At 40.6% G+C, this 22226-nt stretch overlaps 1 protein-coding gene across 1 annotated transcript in view; it reads left to right on the plus strand.

Annotated features, from left to right (window-relative positions):
- The window catches only part of DYNC1I1 (dynein cytoplasmic 1 intermediate chain 1), a 262800-nt gene that overhangs the window by 32145 nt on the left and 208429 nt on the right, over window positions 1-22226 (plus strand). The window contains exon 4 of the mRNA XM_058525886.1: window positions 11975-12090. Coding sequence (XP_058381869.1) covers window positions 11975-12090 — 116 coding nt within the window. The remainder of the gene's footprint in view (window positions 1-11974; window positions 12091-22226) is intronic.

Raw genomic sequence — 22226 nt, forward strand, 5'->3', positions numbered from 1 at the left:
CTCATTAGCTTTTGATGATGTAATCCTCTTTTGATTTATTCTCCAAGTTTTGTCAAATGTTCTTACGCATTATGTTTAGATCTCTGGTTTGAATTAATCATTAAGGTTTCCCATGTGACAATACCTGGTATTTTCTTGAGAATGATGTGGTTTATGTTCTTGAGCAAACTGACAATCTCTGATTCTTCAATAACACCTAATCGCACTTTCTACAGAAACTGAAATATGGAACAGCATCTTGTAATGTGTATGTGTGTGTATCAAAAGGTAATGTTAAAATGATTTTCAGAATCTGTAAATATAGAATGAATTCTGACCCATGAAAAACTTCAATAAATTGGTTTTAACAGATCCAATCAAAATTTTGTCATAAGAGGGAGAAAGCACTTTGGCCACCTCTTATAATACTCATGTATTCAGTCCCCAAACATTTCTTGAGAAGCTGGAACCTTCCAGTCTCTGTTCTCTGCCCTCATGAATCTTGAGAAGGCAATTATGGGATATTTTCTGTACCACACTAGCAACTGGATTTTCGAAAAACAGTTTTCCTTCTTTATTCTATTTCAGAAAAATGAATATGGCTAGTTGGTAAGGATGTGTGTTTATACTTTGGTACTCAGTGACTTGAAGAATTCTACAATTTTACAGTTTTATGTTGCAACTTCTGTAGAAGGTTGTTCATAAATATCAAGTTAATAAAACACCGTTCCTATAAAATTTTTGTATCATCATTGTCCTTTGTATATAATATTGAAGAAAACGCACTTCTGTACCTTCAGTCCTTATAATTCTGAACTTTCAATTTCTTTTGTAACATGGGTACTTGGTAGCAGAACTTCCACCAATGTTGCCAACCTCTATTAAAACCATGACTATCTTGACTCTTCTCTCTTCCCAGAAGTTTGCAAGATTTATTGTGTTATGAAATTCAAGGCAAACCCTTTGGCTATGCCTGTTGACTGAGCCAGACTTGACATTTGCTTCTGTTCGGGAGAAATGCTTTAGCTGCCAGACTAATATCTCTGCACAGTAAGAAGCAAATATCATGGAAACAAAATAAATACTTCCTCAAATGATTTTTCAAATGTGAACATAGAAAATGGAAACTCATCCTTCTTGAAGTAATCAGAAAAGGTCAGCCATCAAGCTGCTTTTCAGTCCTTGGAGGAAAACACCCACTCTGAACATCGATGATAAATCGAGTGTGCTGAGGGGGCCGCAATGCCAGGCTCACTTGCTCTCTGTGCTGCCCCACCCTCATCTTTCCTCCATATGGTGGCCCAGTCCCAACTGTAGGAATCAGTCCTTAGGTGTCACACCTTGATACCTAATTGTGCTAGAGTAGTGTTTGGAAAACAAATAAACATTTTGTCATTTTTTAAAACCTCTTTCATATCCCGTGAGTTTCCATGCCCTTGGTTCCTATATTCTCCTTTTCTATGGATGCACCATTTTCTCACATGATTCTCAGTTGGTGGTTCCAGGGCCACATTTTCTGTTTTGTCCTCTTTTCTGAACTTTGGTCTTACATCTCATGCAACTGGAAAACCCCTCACCACAAACTCATCCACTGAGGTACTCATTTTTACCCCAAAGCAGATCTTTCTCTGGATTCCCCCACATCTTCTAGTTACACCACTCGCTTTTCTTCCTGTAAGGCATGAAGCCTTGAAATAATCTCCGATCTATTCCTTTCTCTTCACCCTCCGTATCAAGTAAACTGCTAAGGTCTACCCTTAATTCTTTTCCAGAGTCACCAAACTAGAGCATTTCCTTTCCATTCCCAGGGCCATGACCACTGCGTGCTTTCTTATCACCCTGCACCAAGTCTCCACACCTGTTAGACCATTGGTCACAAATCCAGTAATCATTTCTCTGGCCACCCTTTTAGAATTAAATTAAATTTTCCTGGGTTCTCTGGTTACTGAACCCACACACCCTTTGCTTTTAGATCCTTCCTCAGTTCCCCCTTTTCTCCACACTCACCTTCTAAGGTCCTTCCTACACATAGCCTCTGGTCACTCATTGGTCCAAGAGGGAGATTTAGACTCCATTCTTCACATAGTTGCTATATGTCTCTTTGCAGCTGTCGGTTTCTTACTTAGTAACTTTCAGTAATTCCTCATTGTCTATAGTATAAAGTCCAAGTTCTGTAGCCTGAGACTTAAAGCCCTCAAATCATCTGGCCTCTATGTACCTCCCTAAACATATCTCCCATTGCTCCTCAACTTAAAACTTCTTCTGAAAAACTGGTCTTTCAGGCATAAAGTGTGAATTCGGAATCTAGATCTTTGTATATACAGGACCACCTTCCTAGAACACTCTTCTCATTCCTTTCCACTTGACTGAGTCCTGCCTATCCTTCAAGACTTACATCAAGCCTTCTATTCTTAGTGAAAACTTGCTTCATTTACCCAAACACATAGTAACCTACCCATTATACTCTCCTGTCCCACTTATTATGTGAATCGCTTATGTTGGCTATTGTTTGCTAACTTCCATTCTTATTTGCCTTTTGATATGTGTGTTCGATCTCCTCATTGTCTCTGTGTTGTAAGGATCTGGCATAGTGCCCTGCTTCAAAAATTGTTTGTGGTTGCTGATAGTGATGTTGGCCAAAGTAGTTCCTTTGCCAGTTGTCAAGGACACTATTGGTACCCACATAAGATTTTTGAACAAGGAAGACAATGGCACAATTATCTTTCTCACTGTCTTAGGGGGCTCTTCTTTAAGAAACCTTAAGGAATTTTACGAGCAACAGTAGGAAAAAAATCTCTGGCAACACCGTTAATGTATCTTGGGGATGAAATACTCACCTGCAAATAAGCAGGAACAAAACCCAGCAGGATTGAATCTGGGCCCAATGCAGACATGCTTTTATTCCTTGGCCTTGACCTACTTTGGCATCTGGCCAAATAACTCCTTGTCTCTGAGAACATCTGTTCCTAGTTTTATCTGCTTGACTTCCAGGTCCCTTCCCTGCTTCACAGACTGCCCATTATTGCAGTGACTCCTTTTGGTTTCCTGGCTTCTGAGTGCCACAAGCTGGCTTCTGACGCAAGCTCCTGACTCTGCCACCTTATGTACCCTCATGCCTCTCCTTCCATTGGGTCTAACTACTATATCCTCAGCATTATAATTTCCAGTCATTGAACCCTCTGAGACTGCTATTCAAAGATCATTATTGAGAGTCTTTTGTGATTCACAATTTGTCAAATTTGAAGTGTTCCTTAAATGGCTGAGGTATATTTTTATTCTGGCTTTTCTGTGTCATTGCACAGGCTCTTGCACTGTGACATTAAAAAAAGATCCTACTAAAGTCAGACTCACTCTTTCTTGCAGCTTTACCTCCCAATATTGGTGATGGGTCAGAAAATGAATCATCCACTCTGATAATCTTTGAGGATTAACTGATGACATCTGTGAAATTCTCATGGCAGCCATCTTGCTTGAAGTTAGCTGTCTGAAGCCAGTTCTCTAATATTGTTTGGTTCCCTTTTATGAGTTCAATAGAGATGGTACAGCAATATTTATGCAGTTTTCTTCGCTGATCTTGAAGATGAAATGCACGAACATCAAAATTTGCTGTGTATAATTCACTGTGGTCTGAAATTAGAGCATCAGAATATGAGATATGAAATCATATCTAACTGATTCAGAAAGAGTTTGATAATGCTCATGCCACTGGTGGAAGGCACGCTCAGGTGCTCTAAGAACTTGCATGAGCCCTGGGAAGCTTTCAGGTGATGAGGGCCCTCCTCTTGAATCCATCCTTCCACAGTCAGATTTGGCCACTGCTTGGAGCCAATGAGCATCAGGGAGGATCAACATTCATGACAAAAGACTTTTTCTGCTCTCCTGCTCATCTTGCCTCTGAACATTAAGAAAAATTAAGCATGGAGCGATTGGATATCCACATGCAAAAGAATGAAGTTGGGCCCCTATTTTACACCATATACAAAAGATCTAAATGTAAGAGCTAAAACTATAAAAACTCTTAGGAGAAAACATAGGTATGAGTCTTTGTGACCTTGGATTGGGCAATGATTTCTTAGATATGATATCAAAAGCACAAGCAGCTAATGAAAAAATAGATAAATTGGTCTTAATTAAAATTGAAGGCTTTTGCACTTCAAAAGACACCATCAAGAAAGTGAGAAGGCAACTCACAGAATGGGAGAAAATATTTGCAAATCATATATCTGATAAGGGTCTAGTATCCAGATTGTGTAAAAATCTCTTACAAGCCAACAATAAAAAGACAACCCAATTTTAAAATGGGCAAAGAATTTGAATAGGCATTTCTCCAAAGAAGGTGTACAAATGGGCAGTAAGCACATGAATAGATTCTCAACATCATTAGCTATCGGGGAAATACAGCTCAAAATCATAATGAGATACTACTTTCCGCTCACTAGGATGGCTATAGTAAAAAAGGCAGAAAATAATATGAGTTGATACGGAGGTGGAGAAATTGGAACCCTTATACACTGCTAGTAAGAATGTAAAGTGGTGCAGCTGCTTTGGAAAACAGTTTGACATTTCCTCAAAAAGTTAAACATAGAATTAACATATGACCCAGCAATTTTGCTCTTAGGTATATACCAATTCCAAGGGAATTCAATTCAATTCCAAGAGAAAGGGAAACCATACATACACACAAAAACTTGTACACAGATATTCATAGTGGCATTACTCATAATAGACAAAAGTGGAAACAACCCAAATGTCCACCAACTGGTGAATGGCTTAAAAGTAAGTGGTATATCCATACAATGGAATATTATTCATCAATAAAAAGGAATGACATTCTGATACATGCTATAACGTGGATGAACCTTAAAACATTAAACTAAGTGAAAGAAGCAAGACACAAAAGGCCACATGTTGTATTATTCCATATATATGAAAGTAGACAGCAAGTAGATTAGTGGTTGCCGGGGGCTGGGAGCGGGGGGATTGGCGAGTGACTGCCAAAGGTACAGGATTTCTTTTAGGGGTAATGAAAAGGTTGTGTAATTATATAGTGGTGAGGTTACATAACTTTGTGAATATTCTAAAACCTACTTAATTGTATACCTTAAAGGGGGATTATATAGTATGTGAATTTTATTTCAATAAAAAAAAATTAAGGCAGCCTTGATCTTAAGTCTCTGATCAAAGAGCTCTGCTTCCCCTTGCCGTCCATAATCAACCCCCACCACCCAGATCCTGGACATGTCAAAATTATTTTACCCACTTAAATTTTTTAGTTTTATTCTTAAAGGCAACTAGATAGTAGTTTCTTTGAAATCTAGTGGGTTTTCTTTAGCGTTCCACATGTAGGCACAAAACAAGGACTCTCTCCATATTTGTGTCACGGATGCAATAGCTTCAGAAGCTGAAGTCCTGTAGTTTATGACTTTGAAAGGAATGGAGGTCTTTTCAAAAAGTAGGGACAAAGCCAGGATATCTTGCTTTGGTAGATAACTCATGGTTTACAAGCATTTATTCAGTATAGTATTAAAAATAATGCTTAAAAGTATTAGTCACATTTTTCAGTAAGGTTTTTCTTGAAATTTTCTTTATCTTTGACATGGGAGAAGAGCCACATGGTATATATTTATTAGAATTCCAATGGCAATGTGCATATTTCTCATGGTGTTAATGATAGGACAGAATCCTTTTATTTAGGAGTAAGTCTGCATAACCCCAACTTTCTTCAGCTCTGGTAGATATTATAGACCATGCTGAAATCACACTTCGGGCATCATCTTCCTTGGATAATGAAACTTTGTAAGTAGCCAGCAAGGCCATGCTAACCTTATTGTGAGTGGATAGACAAAGACATCTCAATTGAACCAGAAACAGAAAGGGGAATGGGGACAGTGATTCATGCAAGAGAGTAGTTTTCTTCTTGTGATGCATAAGGTCCAACCCAGGACAAATGGACAGAACCTGGGTACGCTGGACTGTGTTAGTGATGAACTGGAAATCTTTATACCCTGAGCACTGGCAAATAACCTTCTCAAAATTCGAATAGCTTCAATGTTTGTTCTTTATCAAGATCTGATTTTTCTTTCCAGTAGAAACATTTCAACTTTGGTGCAGTATGGCTTTGCTCAGCCAGCTTGCTCAGCCAATTTGATAGGACCAGGTAGAGAGGAAGCTTCCAGGACTTTTAGTGGGAAGTCCAACCTTAGCCCTGGGGAGACATGGGCCCCATGTCACTCTAGGATCATGCCAAGTCAGCTTGTGAGGGATCCGTGGTTCCATTGCCCAATGTCTCTGGCATCCCCTGCCTGACTTTTTAGTTTTAGCTCTAGAATCAACTCTTGCACCAGTGCCTTAGTATTTTATACACTGCAACATCCTTTTTCTGACACTCATCCTCTCACTCATCTTTGTTCATCTCTGTACCTGGCCCATCTCATAGAGCTCCATAAGCTTGGTCCAGAGACATCTCCCTATGCAGTGGGACTAAGGCCTCATCCTCTAGGATTCTACTGCAGAGTAGGGAGGCCCAAGTGAATCTGGTTAAGCAGTGAAGTCTGTCTCTGCACTGTAGTATTTCTAAGTCAGTGGTACTCAGCCTTTAGTGAGCATCAGAATCACCAGGGGGGTGGGAGGATATTAAAACACAGATTGCTGGACCTACCCCCCAGAGTTTCTGGTTCAGCAGGTTTGGGGTGGGGCCTGTGAGTTTGCATTCCAACCTGTCTCCAGGTAGCAGTGTTGCTGCTGGTCAGGGGCCACAGTTTGGGAACCACTGCTCTAGGACTTCTCTCATTTAGGTTTTCTCTATATTTGTTAATTGTGGTCACAATAAATCCAAATATGTGAGACTTCATTGTACTTGTTAGGTGATTTTGAATTGTTTTCTTATGGTTATTTAGAACATGATATATATTTAATTCAGCATATTTAATATTTTTTTAAAGTCTCTTTTTTTAGAATAAATTACCAAGGCAAAAATACAAAGTAAGATTTAATAATAATGCCATGTCCACCATGGCATAGATCATTGACATCTCAATTTATATTTCTGTATCACGCCTTCTGCCTTTTCCTCCTTCTGTTCTTCTCTTCTTCCCTCCTTTCCTTGCTCAAACATTTATTTAGTGCCTGCTCTGTACCTGACACTGAATTAAGCCCCAGCATACAGAGACAAATCAGTGAGGGATAAATAAGTAAGTTTGCAGGCAAGTAACAGCAGCTTTGCTGGAAGCATATGTGCATCCAGTAGACAGGGGATGAGCTTTGCAGGAGGGGTGGTAGGATGGCAGGTAAGGTACCCCAGAGTCAGAACTGAAGAGCTAGCATGGAATTTATAGCCAAATTAGAAGGAAAAGGAATTCTAGTAACATTAATGCTACAATTTTTTTTTCCTCCTTTGTGAAGTAGTTTAATTTGCTCCCTTCAATAAAAGAATTATGAGCCGATAAGACCTTGAACAAAAATGAGAAACAAGATGCTCAGTGGTCATACTTTTAAAGAAAATAACTACTGGAGGCCAGCTCAGCGGCGCAAGTGGTTAAGTGCACACGCTCCGCTGCGACGGCCGGGGTTCGCTGGTTGGGATCCCGGGCGCACACCGACGCACCGCTTGTCAGGCCATGCTGTGGCAGCGTCCCATATAAAGTGGAGGAAGATGGGCATGGATGTTAGCCCAGGGCCAGTCTTCCTCAGCAAAAAGAGGAGGATTGGCAGATGTTAGCTCAGGGCCGATCTTCCTCACAAAAATAAATAAATAAATAACTACTATATACTTTATCTCTTACACATAGTTATATAATAATTTTGTCAGCTGCTAAAAATGTAGAAATGTTTTAGGGAAGTTGAAGAAGGTTTCTATCACAGGGTTGTATAAATGGATGGATTCTGGATCCTCTGAGACATACAGACCCAGGACTGGTCCAGGAGAGACTCAGAAATGAGGACTGGGAGAACACACCTAAGAGGAAGGTCTCTGCTGTGGAAGGGCACCACCTGCTGGCCAGCCTTTCTGGACCGGCTAGGGCTGGGTGCAATAGTGTATTACTCACCTTGGAAACATGATCCTTCTTCCATTATGTCCTAATAATCTAGGCCTGGCTACTCATCAAGAATCCTTTCCATGCTTATAAAATGAACGCATATGTTTGGACCTCTACTCTATTAGGTTGTAAGAGTGTGCCTCAGTGAGCAGATGGTCCTAAGGCGTTAGGAGAAATGCAGGAGAACAAGGTCAACAAAGCACAGTTTTTAAGTGCGTGGCCCTTGGACTTACTGTTGGACAGAGCCAAGGCCCATCTCTGTCACTTACTAGCACTGTGATTTTGAGCAAATTACTTAACATCACTGAGCCTCCATTTTCTCATCTGTAAAATTGGAATATGATATAAAATTTTAATGAGGATAAGATACCATAAAAATAAAAAATAAGATAGTGAAGTATTTGGCATATTATAAGTACATGGTTACTAAAACAACAGTAAAAAAGCCACCAAGAACAAAAGCATTTGATATAAATGCAGCTTAATCAACCTGGAGATTGCATGACAAGATACAGTAGTCTGCCAGTACACTCTAAGCCGTGTTATGAGAAGTTGCTTTAAAATTATAAATTGTTTCAGACAGATTCACCTTCAAGCCAGGAGAACCACAAGTTTATCAGGGTGTCAATCAGCACATTGGGAGAATCACATGATCACAACTCAGCTCTTATTTATTTTCGATGGCTTGGGTTGAACTGAGACTCTGAACTCGCAAACACAGCATCAGTGAGGAAATGGCTGAAACTTTTCAATAATCAATGAGAAAAGAAAATATTTTGTTTGGTGGGATAAACTCGCTTATTTAAGCTAAGTTTTGAAAACTGAGAAGTTTCACGGTGATAATACTTTTAGTTAAAGGAAAAGCAAATGGACTCTCCCAAGCAGCCATAACCTTTACATGTGCCCATACAAAGAAATTAGGAGTGTGATACTTACGTTTTATTGGCAGAGGTAATCTTCAAATCTACTATCTTAAAGAGTCTTTAATTTAGAACATTCATAACTCTGCCTTCTCTGATTTTTTTTAAAACACATATAAGCATTATTATAATCAGTCAAAAAGATAAATTAGAGATGCTTGAGCCAGGAGCCGCTTACTATGAGGCAGGCGCTAAACTAAGTGCTTGCAAGTATTAGCGTCATCTAATCTTCACAGCAACTCGATGATATGTATGCATTTTACAGATAAGAAACATGAGGCTTAGAGGGGTTTGTGACTTGTCCAAAGCTTTCACCTACCATTCTGCTGGTGAGTGACCAAGCAGAGATTTGAACCCAAGTTTCTGTTTCTGTATGAGTCCATGGCTTAACCATTATGCTATACTGTCTCACCAGTTGGTTTTGATTTGCCATGGTGGATTATCAAATTACAGATCAGCCTCCTGTTGCCCAGTGCCTGCTGCTGGTCACCCAACAAGATAGGGCTACAGCTTATGTCCTGTCAGCAAGATGCCCTGGAATCCCTGCCTGCAGGTGTAGGTGCCTCCTAGGGGGACTGTGGAGATCTCTGGGCCTCACACAGATGCTCAGGGATATTAAGGTCCAGGGTGATCTCTCCATGCCAGGAGTGACCCCGATTTGAAGTGGTGGGGTGCATTACCAGTCCATGTTTCTTTTCCGTCTCTTTGCTTGTGATGAAGACTACCCTCTTGGGGCCTCAGAAAGATGCTCTGGGCTATTCAACAGCAGGAGCTTTTCCTCAGGCAATCCTGGGGTGTCTATTCATGTTTTCTTCTTCAGATGCTTCAAGAAAGACCGATCTTAGGAAGAAAAACATTCTTCTCTGAGCCAAGAAGGCTTTAAAATAATACCTGAATTTCTTACTTTGAAACTTTGAGTCTTTGGTAATTTGACTTGATAATTTTGTTTCTAGTATATTTTGTATGTCTTTCCCTAAGTCTGTGTAAGAAGGTTGTGTGGAAGTGCTAGGGACCCAGCCTGACCCTCCTTTACATCCTGGTCCAGACTTCCAAGTGCATGAGGCCCATGAGGCCCAGGCCTGCGTGGAGCTTGGGCTACAAACTTGTTGGACTGCAGAGACAGCCAGTTAGGCCTGTTCTCTAAACCAACCTGTGTTTGTTTGTATCTACTTTGTGCACATCTTAGATGTCACCTCAATTGTTTTAGTAACTCATAGAAAAGAAGAAATTTTTTCTATTTTTTTTTTTGAGGAAAATTAGCCCTGAGCTAACATCTGTTGCCAATCCTCCTCTTTTTTACTGAGAAAGATTGGCCCCAGCCTAACATCCGTGCCCATCTTCCTCTACTTTATATGGGACGCCGCCATAGTAAGGCTTGATAAGCGGTGTGTAGGTCCACACCCGGGATCCGAAACCACGAACCCCGGGCCGCTGAAGCAGAGGGCATGAACTTAACTGCTATGCCACTGGGCTGGCCCCCAAGAATAAATTTTTGTTTTCCTAGAATGCTTGGGAGACTGTAGAATGAAATTCCTAGCTGTAGTATGCATTTTCTTTCATTTTATTACTACTACTACTACTAAAAAAAATACAATGAGGTTGTGCTATCTGCTAGTAGTAATTAAAAACGATGATGAATAGGTGTGCTTCTACTGATCCTAGAGAGCTAGGGAATGTGGGATTTTGGCTTTCTCTCTTTTTCTTTCTCAGAGACACACACATTACTCTATGCCTGGAAAATTTTAAGAAATATGGTAGGATATGTCCAATACTAATGCTAAATCTATATATTAAAAATAATCCAGAAACTATTTTAAGATATATGTGTATATACATAATATGTATGTGGTATATGTATTACATGTGATACATATATAATACATATAATGGGGTACCTCTACATTACTCATAACAATCCTAATAGTAAGTACTAGTAATATCTCCATTTGACAAATGAGGAAACTGAGGCACAGAGAGGTTAGGTAACTTGTTGAAGATCACACACAGCTGGTAAGTGGTGGGACTAGAGTCCACATGCTTAACCACCAGACTGTGCTGCCTCCATGACTCGGTGTTTCCTGGGTGACTCAGGAGGCACTTCAGATTCTGGGGGTAACTCAGAACTCACCATTAGGAACCTTAGGTAGGAGTTTGGCTTGGTGGGAAAAGCATTGGACCAGGACTCAGACCAACAGTATTTCAGCCCTGGTTCTACCATTTACGAGTTGTATATATTTGAGCACGTCTCTTATACTGAATCTCTCTTTCCTTGTCTGTAAAATGGAGCTGATGGTAACATCAGCCCATAAGCTTCACAGAGGTGTCGTGAAGACAGGTGATAGAATGAATGTGAAAGACATCTGAAAAGGCTTGAAGTGTTCCATAAATATTCAGAAAGGAGTTTTTACATGGCCACGGTTTGGGAAGTCCGAGCTAAGACTTCATCACTCTTAGCCCAGTACCCTCTTCACTCATCTGTGCTGTATCAATGTGTCTTTAAACAAATTCACATGCTGATCTGTGTTAGTTTCTTTTCTGGAGAAATGAGAAGCGTTCCCCCTTTGGAATACGATCCTCTCAGTGCTGTCACAGAGAGCATCTTACTCCACTAAGGAATCATCTCTCTTTTCTTCACATTTGAGAAGCAGCATTACTTTTCTTTTGTCCTTCTCACCTAAAAGACTAGAATCCTGTATTGCAAGTGAAAATTACCTTTATAAATTTTAATCAAGCAACGTCAGGGATGCTGGAATGAAAGAGGTCTCATCTGAGCTGGACCGAGCCCTGGTTTTATAGATAGAGAAGCTGAGGGTCAGCGTGAGGGCCCTGTCTGACATGACCAGCACATTTGGGCCAAAGTGGGACAAGATCCCAAGTGTCCCGACTTCCAGCCCAGGGCCAGTTCTACTTCGTGACCCTGCCCTTGTGCTGAGGAGCTGAGAGTATTTGGGGTTTGTTTTAGTCCTTTGTTTTGTTACTGTTAGCACCTCTACAAGGAATGCCTTCCTTCTCTGAGCATTTGTCCTCTGTTACTTCCAGACGAAGACTGCATAAGCTGGGCGTGTCGAAGGTTACCCAGGTGGATTTCCTGCCCAGGGAAGTAGTGTCCTACTCCAAGGAGACCCAGACTCCTGTGGCTACACATCATTCCGAAGGTGAACTGGCTTTCATTTACTTTCCATATTATCTCTGGAGAAATTGGGGGGGAGTCACATCCTTTTTATTGATTTCATATCTTACCATAAGAGATCTCCACACAGCACAAACATAATGACACACCGAAGGCTTAAGGCTTCTTCAGCTCTGATTTTGAAAGCTCTGGAGAGGGCACCTGGTGGTACTCCTCCAAAGGACCCACGAACTTTAAAATGGATAACTTAGTGAGGTCACACTTTGTCAAAACTGTGTGAGGAGGGGGGAAATCATCAAAGGATGATATAATAGAAACTTTTCTGAATTTTATCAATAAGAAGAGCATGTACGTTAAGATTCATCATTTGCAGGAGTCAGCAAACTACAGCACACCACCTGTCCCTCAAAACAAAGTGTTTTGGAATACAACCACACCCGATCATTTATGTCTGTATGGCTGCTTTCTTGCTACAGTGGTAGGGGTGAGTAGTTGTGACAGAGAACTTATGACTCACATAGCCTAAAATCTTCACTATAATCTGGCGCTTTATAGGAAAACTTTGCTGACCTCTGATACTCTTTGCCAATTCAGATGACAACACACTAGAGTTTCTTGCCATAATTTGAAAAGATTTTCCATGCAAACTCTACATAGGTGAATGGGAATTGAACTCCATGCCTCCTTGTGCATACCAGAAAACATCAAGTGGAAAATTAACATGCGAATCCCAGTGAATCAAAAAAAATATGCTAATAAGAGAAGTTGAAGCTGATAAATCAAAATGCTTCCTAGAAGTCAAAAATCACACCAAAGTGGAAGAGGTATATGCGTATACTTAAAATAGGATAAGTGAAGTTTGCATTGTTAGAGAATAGCATTATTGTTATAGCTAAGCAAATTCTATTTTTAGTTTATGTTATTTTATTGTTCGGTGTGGTGAAGAGGATGTTAGAATTCTGGGTTCATTGTCGTTATGTAGGAAATATTGAATACACGCCATGAGAAGAAAAAATGATTCTCATTCCCTGTTTGGTTTACAGCAGATATATAAATCAGTGCAGTTTGGTTTGTGCAAGCTACAGAGATTTTTAATTTGGGTTCTAAACACATGATGTCAGAAGCAAAGGGAAGTCTGATTCCTTGAAGCAGAGCGCTGCCTAGAGGCCTTCTGAAAATCTTTCCTGGGTAACACTGGCTGCCCTGCGGAGGATTCTTTGGTTGCAGGGCTTCCGTTTTTCAAGTCTGGTATTGAAATGTTTTAGAAGCAAACAAGTAGCACCCTCTGGTGGTGAAATTTTAAACCAACCACTCCAATGAACCTGAGCTCTGTATTGATGTGGCAGAAAACACAAAGTTAGAAAAGCCTGTGGGAGTTCACTAGTCTGTCCTTGGGCCTCCAGGCAGATCAGGAAGATCATTAAAAAACAACCTCACCCCCTAACCAAAACATTTGTTTCAGTTAATTTGCTGCCAGAGGTATTTGCAGAGCTGTAGCCTGAGATATGTTTATTTAGCCCCAAATTTGACCCATAACATAAAGTTATACAACTGAAATAGGAGAAGGAGTGAATTATTTTTTGAAAATGTGCCGACTTCAGATATTGGAAATGGTACAGACATATTTACAAGGGAAGATAAATTAAGGATGAAAAGGCATCAACTCTAAACTTTTAAACAGGAACACATCAAAAGGGAAAGCCTGTGCATTCCGTTTTATGACTGCAAAGAGCTTGGGAGCCCTCATTATGCTGTGGTCCGAGCAGCAGGAAAGAAGGAATTTATTTCTCAGCTATTAGCAGAAGTTCTTTTTGTTCTGTTAACAAGATTCCTAGAGTTTTTTTGTGGTGATGGGAGTTTCGACGGTTCAAATTCCACAATACAGACTTGCACTCAAAGCTAGCTACTGTAGCTCTGGACAGTAAAGCAATCTCTGATGAGTTTAGGCCAGAAGAACTTGAGGTTTGGGTTCAGCAAAATTGTCCTCTCACCACAGATGATTCCTTGACCTTTGGCTGCCCGGAGACGCCCGGCTGCCTGGCCATGGAGAGTGCCTGTGCTTGCCTCTCACCTGCTGTGTGCAGGGAGCTGGCAGGAGGAGAACTGGGAGGTGGCAGTGGGCAGTCGGCAGCGAGGATCTACCACGCAACAGGTTTGGGTGGGCTTCCAGTTTGGGGCTTGAGCCATGGCAATGTTTTCATGACAACTGCAGCCATTCAGAGGCAGGAAACAGTGAACTACTGGGTTTTATGATACAGTGAGGCTCTTGGATGGATAATATTTAAAGCTGTGGTGTATGTAAGATCCATTTTAGCTCATTTTTGCCCATAGTGTATGAAGGAATGCTGATTATTTTTTAAGTCATTATTCGACTATGGAAAATTTAACAATATTCAAACTAATGATCTCAGAGCATTGATCTGTTCTACAGCTAATGGAGTTCTAGTGCGTTCTTTTTTTTTACATGTCTCTTTACTCTTTAAAATGAAGGGGAAGGGACTTTGGATTTGCCCAAGCTTAAGCCTCTTCTCCACTGTGTACTTTAATGAACATTCTCTTAATTTGTGGTCATAATGACCTGTTATGAGAAACACTCCAGAGAATGATTTAAACCAGGAAGATTTAGGAATGACATCTGCATGAATACTGTTTTTTCAATACAAGACCCTCCCTCTCTGCTTAGGTCATTAGTTGCAGAGAAAGGCAGCTGAGAATAGGAAACACTGATTTGGGGAGCAAGATATCTCTACTCCAAAAACATTTGAAACACATGCTTTTTATTCCCAAGTAGTAAGAAAGGAAAAGTTATGGTTTCCTGCCAAACTACCTCTGCGTCGCTTGCCTGTTGTTAATATCTCCCTGGACTGACTGTGAGGTCCTGAGGTTAGTTAGGAAGCCAGTCTTCTGCATCTTTATTACAGCGGATAAGTGATGGCTCGTAATAGCCACCCAACAAATGCTGTGCAATGACAAAGATGAGGCCAGACATCTTAGCAACTCCAGGTTCTATAATGATCCTTGGAAGAATGTGAATTTCTTCACTTGCTGGAAAGATGTAAGCCAGTCTGGGGAGAAGGAGGAAACTTATACAACCTGTTGATAGTTTTGAAGAGTTCTCTGATCTTCTCCTCTTCGTGATATCTTATAAATGGGAACTTAGTGGCCTCAGGTTGGCCACCCCCCTCACTCACCCCACCATGCCTTGTTTGTTATATCCAAGAAGACCAATCTGCTTCATTTTCCAAGGTGCCGTACAGCCTCATGCCTCCATATGCTTGCACGTACTGTCTCCCTGCCTGGGATGCCATCTCTCCTTTTCTCCTTCGTTCAGGACCACAATCAAGGGTCAGCTCCTTGGTAATTCCACTTCTGATTGACATCCCTCCTCCTAACACGGGCATAGCACATTTTCCCCTTATCATGCTGTATTTATTATTTAAATGCCTACCTTTTAGACTGTGATCCCCTGGAGGGCAGGATGTGTGTTCTTTACCTCCGTACCCAACACAGTGCCTGGTGCAAAGGAAGGGTTCAATAGATATCAATGGAAGAAGTAAAGAATGAGATAATCCTAGAGGAGTAAGAAAGAAGAAAGAGAAAATGCCCATTGTATTTCAGGGAGGATGAAGTACGATCCATGCAGTAAAGCTACATGGGTTTTATGGGGTTTTTAAGGAAAAGTCATGAGAGTGAGATTGTGTGGGGAGGGGACTTAAGTGTTTCTATTTCAGTCCCCAGGCTGGTGCAGGCGTTAACTACCGTGAACATGACACAGTCGTGAGAACTGAAGGAGAAAATCACCGGGGCAGCCTGGGTTGGCCCAGGATAGAGCAAAGCAGTCATCAGGTTTTTATTGTGCAGAGATACCATTTAAAGTACTTTGAGTTTGGAACAGGTGTACAGGAAGGTGGCTAGAGAAGGCTCGTGTTTCACCTTTGTACTTTTTAAAAAAATATTTTCTTGGTTGGTTGGTTGAGAATTTCTACCTTGGCTTTCCATCCTCTCTAGCATCTGCTCAATACAGAAGCTGCAAATGTAGAGAGAGTTGCCCAGATAGTCTAGTCCAGCACTGTCCACTAGAAACATAATGAGCCATCATTAATTTTAGCAATGTGTTTTACTTAACCCAGTATGTTAAAAACATCATTTCAACATGTCATCCATATAAAAAGTATCAGTAAGATATTGTACATTTTTTATATTAAATCTTCAAAATCTGGTTTGTGTTTTATACTTACAGCATATCCTAATTCAAATGCTAAATTTTCATTGGAAATGCTTGAGCTGTAAGATTTCATAAAATTTACAATTAAAAAGTAGATTCATATACCACTGTCATTCCAAACATATTTAAAAGCTTTTCAATAATCGAATCAAATATCAGTTTTTAAATGTAAACTGTAATTAAAGTTAAATAAAAGTAAAAATGCAACTCCTTGGTTGCATTAGCCACATCTCAAGTGCTCAATAGCTGCGTGGAGCTAGTGGCTCATGTATTGGACAGCTCGGGTCTATGACAACCCATCATTACACAGGTGCAGAAGCTGAGACCAACAAAGCCAGCCTGATCTTCACTTCACCATGGCTGGACAGAGGGGTTTGGGTGAGAAGACCTCCCTGACTTGTAGAAAACTCCTCCAGGTGAATGATGACATTGTTGATTCTCCTCCTTTTTGTGAGGTCAGCCATATCCAAGCAAGTGTTAGATGGTGAGACAGAAGAAAAGTTGTACCTGTGGCTGGGCAAGTCCTCAAATAAGCCTCATCCTATCATCATGGAGGCAGTTGTGGGAACCCCTCTGGGTTCTCCCTTCATAGTTCATAGTTTAGATGTTGAGATAGTCATTCCTTGTACCCTCTCTTCATGCTGCCCAAAGGTCTACCAAAGACCATGTATGACCTCCTTGTTACTTATCTACATCTCTGCTGCTCCCTTCTCCCCTCTCCTTCTATATGAAGTGATGAGAGATCAGAATTAAGATTGGAGTTCTAAACTGCTGATAGTTGAGTTCTAAATCTTCCTACGCCTTGGCGGCCTCAGGAGCATAATTCTTTGATACAAAATTGCCAAATAAAGTCATTTCCCAGAGAATCTAAGTGGAAATATTTATTTGGAACTTTAAATCTGAAGTCAGGCAGTTCTTAGAGATATAATTTCCTGATGGAAGCCAATCCTAAAACACCTGGAGATGACTTGGGACAAAACAGGCTTTGGTGGTATAACCTTGACTCAAGCTCTTCAACTGGACCTTGCACTCTTTCTCTAAACTTTAATCACAGCCATGTGGTTAGTGACAAGCCATGGCAGTGTTGGGATGCAAATTAAAAATCCCTAGTGAAGAGGATACACACTAATCTTATTTTTAGCTTCTGTTCCTTAAGTAAGAACTGACACTATTCCAGAGAGATATTGATATCCGCTATGCTTTTCTTCCCTGAAATATACCTGCTATATCCCCTTTGACACTTGATTAAAGTGTTAATCCTCTTTTAGAACAAACTGTAGAGGCTCCAGGCTCATAGTTAACAAGGTCAGGGATTGAGGGATCCTCTCTTTGGATATTAGTTTTCTTTAACAATGTTAATCTCATATCATCTTGGCAAGTCTCTTGAAAGACAGAAAAGATGAGCTATCTAAAGAACATATACATTTCAGACATTATTTTTTAGATATTATTTGTATTGAATAGACAAAATTTTCTGGTTAAAGAAAAGATAAGTGTTTTTCCTATCTCTGAACTACCTTTTCAGCTATTGGTCAGGAGAGCTTTGATGGTTTAGTTCTTGATTTAGATTAGATATTCAAATAGATATTGGCTTAGATGCAAGCCAGTCTTGATATTCTAAAGGAGAAGCCTCATGCTAAAAGTTAGCTTATTTTTTTAAAGGACCTAGTCAGAGTGCCATAGATGGTACAGTCAAATCTCAGTCAAATAAATTCATTCATCCAAAATATTTCTTCCAATAAAAAACAGAAGGGTGCTAAATGACAACTAAAAATGAACAGAAATGTAATAAAAAAGACAAAGTGCAAGACTTGGTGCCAGTAGACACTGTCTTATTTCCTATATGTCTGTAATCTACAGGTCTCTAGAAGGGGGAGGGACATTGAAAAGAATGGCCCTAGAGAATCGTGTGAACTTTAGGTTCCAAATAAGATTATATCCGGGTTACAGTACTGTACTGGAAAACGAATGTTGTATCTTAGGAAGATGGTCTGGGAATTTCCTGTTTAACTGTGAGTTAGCCACTTACTTAACCAACATATCACATTCTCTAGGTCAAAGATTAATGCGCTTTGTTAAATTCCTGGAGTTCAGAAGTAAAAGATTTTGCATGAAATAAAAACCTTGTCCTTTTAAAGTTATGATGGATCCATCTCTTTAGTATTTCATACAACCTTAAGGAATCTTAAAGAGCCTCTTCACAGCAGGAAGTCAGATAAGGAAGCTCAACTGAGGCAAAGGGCCTGGAAGCTCATGTTAAGAACACAAAAGTGCTTCTGAGATTTTTTTTTCTGACTCCAGGGCTCACACATTGCAGGTAGATGATCTAAGTACATTTCACTGAAAAAACAACTAATACCCAAATTATAGACGTGATATCAAGCAAATATATAATCATAGATCACTAATTGCTTCTCCCAGGTTCATTTACAAATCTAATCCCTTTGATCCCGCAAGGCATCCCTTCTCATAGGTCCTCATTCCTGATAATGGACATTAGTTCTATGTATCACTAGTGCCTAGCATAGTGCTTAATATTGGTGTGGGAAGGGATGAATGATCTGGCTTAGCTCATACAGTAACCTCAACTGTCTGCCTTATGAGCCATATTTCTTCTATATGGAAGAAATAAAAGAGAGGTAGGTCAAAGGGTAGGAGGTAGGAAGAGGTACTCCAGAATTCATAGTTTCAAACACTGGAAACTATGGTTAATTTACACAGGAAAGAACTTGAATGGAAGGGTATTCTGTAACTCACAGAATCAACATGAAGATTGAAAAAGCAGGTTCAAAAGAGAGGCAGAAACCAAGAGAAGCTAGTTATTAAGAAGATAGCCCAAACCCACAACATATAAGGTTTTCAGTAAGTCTGTGACCAGTGAACCCAGGGGAAGCATGACAAGCAGGGGGCAAAATACAGACTAAGTAGTTAGTCTAGTGAAAAGAAGTTGATTTCCCCCTCTGTGATAGAAAAGGTCCAAAGTGATCAACCTAGGTGATTCTTCTTTCAAGATATAGTCCAATACTGGGGGTTTAGGTTGATCTCTGGTTGGGCAGTAGTCAAGGCAGCCTGAGTCAAGGCAACCTAGTTCTCGTATGGCCTACGTTCTTGCCACTGTAGATGCTTTATGAGACCCCTGAGCAGCACTTATGCAGCTGGACACAGGAGAATGACCGGCATTCTAGAACATATCAGCTCTTCCACCTGATTATTAAGAGCCCCCTTCACAGTGCATGACTGTTGATTGTACTTAAATATTCTGTCACTCTAGGTCTATTTTGAAAGGTCCCGCCATATACCTCTTCCCTAAATCTTTTGCCACTTGTGTCCTCCAATTGTGACTTTCAGTCAACACATTAGTCATTGCTTGTGGATTTTTTAGACAGAGTCTTTTCTCATACAATCTGTTCTTCCAACTAAAGTGGACAAGGAGATGTGCTAATCAAAACTCTTTTCATTTCAAGTGGAATGGTAATGGTTTTCCTCCTCCACTGACCTTCAGACCTACCCCTAAATGGGGTTGTACTTTCAGTCATCCATTTCCGGCTTGTGCCAGCATATCACTTAGAATTTCCCAGAGTCCGGGTTCAAATACTTTCTCTTCAGACAGTTAGTCACAGGGCATTTCTCATTAGACTGAAGGAGGAGTGACAGTGTGGCAGAAGTAAGAACACTGGGGAGTGTGAGCAACTGGCTCATGGAGATTGTTTGCTACAACCCAGTAATGAAAACTTGCCCCTGCTAATGAGGTAACAGTGGAGCCACCTGACTTTATGGCTAAATGGCTCAGACAACACTCCAATTCATAATGCATAGTCACCTGCTATCTCATGGTCAGGCTTTAATCTCTTCTCGGGCCCAGTGGCAATCCAACACTTATCTCTCAAAAGGATAGCAACATAATGAAGAGGCTACACTAGTGCTCTAAAATCTAAGGACCTCTTCTGGGATTCCCTTTTCGAGCTATTTGTTTCATTTGCCATAGATACTTTGGGCATCACTGGATTGGCTGGACCGTAATTGCTAAGTAGTATTGCCACTTAAAAGTAGAAGCCTTTTGATTCACTTGGTAAATGAAATGAATAAGTACACGTAAACCTTGAATATGTTGCCAATATGTTCTTGAATATGAATATGGCAAAAGCCAGAATGGTCCATAAAGCATTATGACTCTTAGTATTAGAGAAACAGGTATTTGCCTTATACTTTGGAGTTTACCAGATCACTGGACCCATACAAACTTTCCTGAAACAACGGGTCCTATAATATCAAAAAAATTTTTTTCCCCTTCTCTAGCCTACATATGTCTTAACAAGGTCATGAAGGTACCACTCTAGCTTACTCACCAGGTCCTGCTGGCATGATGCCCTGTGTTGAAGGTGAGACGATCAGGTCTATAGATAGAGTCAGAGAGCTGGCTCAACTCTGATCTAAGATGATGAAGCTGCAAAGAGAAATGAGGCAGGTCTTCTTTGGCTGTCAAGCAAGGCTTAGTGTAGAATGTGGTTTGGGGGTACTCCCAGGCCTCCGTATTCTCCCCTATATTCAATTTTCCATTATTTCCTGATCAGCACTGTCACTTTCACATGAGTGACCTAGTGAGGCTGTCAATTCAATGGACTTTGTTCAGAAACCCACAGAATTTAAAATTTGTGTTTGATTTTTGTAGACATTTATATAGACGTTTATCACAACGAGAGAAATTTGCTGGGTCTATGCCTTGAGCTAAAATATAGAGGTTTGAGCTTGTCATCTATTCTTTAAGCCGTCCAGTCCCATTAGAAGCAGCCACCTCACCCTAGAGTCCTTCAATTCTTCATGCCATTCACACTATTCAACAGCAGTGACAATTTGATCCTTTAAATCCTTCTTTTCAATGGACACTTCATTAAAGATCACCACAGAAGAAAAATTATCTAGCTATTTGTTACAGCTGACAGGTTCCCATTTCTGAACTCCAACTGAATTTTCATTTTCTTTAGCCCCTATTAGGGCAAATAACCAACACCAATTCCCCAAGTGACTGTCTTCCGATACCAAGCTCTGTACCAGTCTGGGTTCATGGTTGCCAACAGTAGAAACTAACTCTGGTTAACTTAAACAGAAAAGGGATTTGTTGGAAAGATATGAGATACTTGATAGAATTGATGAAAAAGTTAGAGAATTAGGTCAGAAATAGAAAGTAGTAAGGCAGCGCTAACCCTTAATGTGACTTTATTTGGAAATAGGGCTTATGGAGGTAAAGTTAAATGAGGTCAACAGGGTAGAATCCTAATCTGATAGGATTGGTGCCCTTATAAAAGGAGGAAGAGAGAGAGAGCCGTCTCTCTGCATGTGCATGCACCAAGGGAAGGTCATGTGAGGACACAGTGAGGAGGCGTCTGCAAGCCAGGAAGAGAGCTCTCACGAGAAACTCAATCGGCTGGTAACTTGATCTTGGACTTCCCAGCCTCCAGAACTGTGAGAAATAAATTTCTGTTGTTTAAGCCACTCAGTCTATGGTCTTTTGCTATGGCATCCCAAGCTGACTGAGATAGCAGCTAACACAGGAAGGTCATGCCACTGAACCGGTTCAGCCTGGTAAGAAGACCCAAGCCTCCTGGACCTCCTATCACTAGACCCTCACTGTTATGCTCAGGATTTAAACTCCGTAGACACTGCTGCCTTGAGAACCTCTCCTTCTCCCTGCACCTTGACAGTGCTCCCTCGAGATTTAAAGAGCGGTAGTGAAGTCCACTAGCTAGGCCATGGCTACATGCCCTGCATTAGCTGTGAGGGGCCAGGCAGAGGAATCACTGCCCTCCCCCAGCTCCCATAATATTAGGGAGGCCATGACTCTACTTTGTTCTCTTTTGGCATACTCCCCTCTAAAAAAGGATGTTTGGATGCTGGGCAGCCAAAAATATATATTTTAAAAATGCCCACTCTGGTATGAG

This window comes from Diceros bicornis, chromosome 3 (genome assembly GCF_020826845.1).
Source record: "Diceros bicornis minor isolate mBicDic1 chromosome 3, mDicBic1.mat.cur, whole genome shotgun sequence".
In the NCBI taxonomy this organism is placed as follows: Eukaryota; Metazoa; Chordata; class Mammalia; order Perissodactyla; family Rhinocerotidae; genus Diceros; species Diceros bicornis.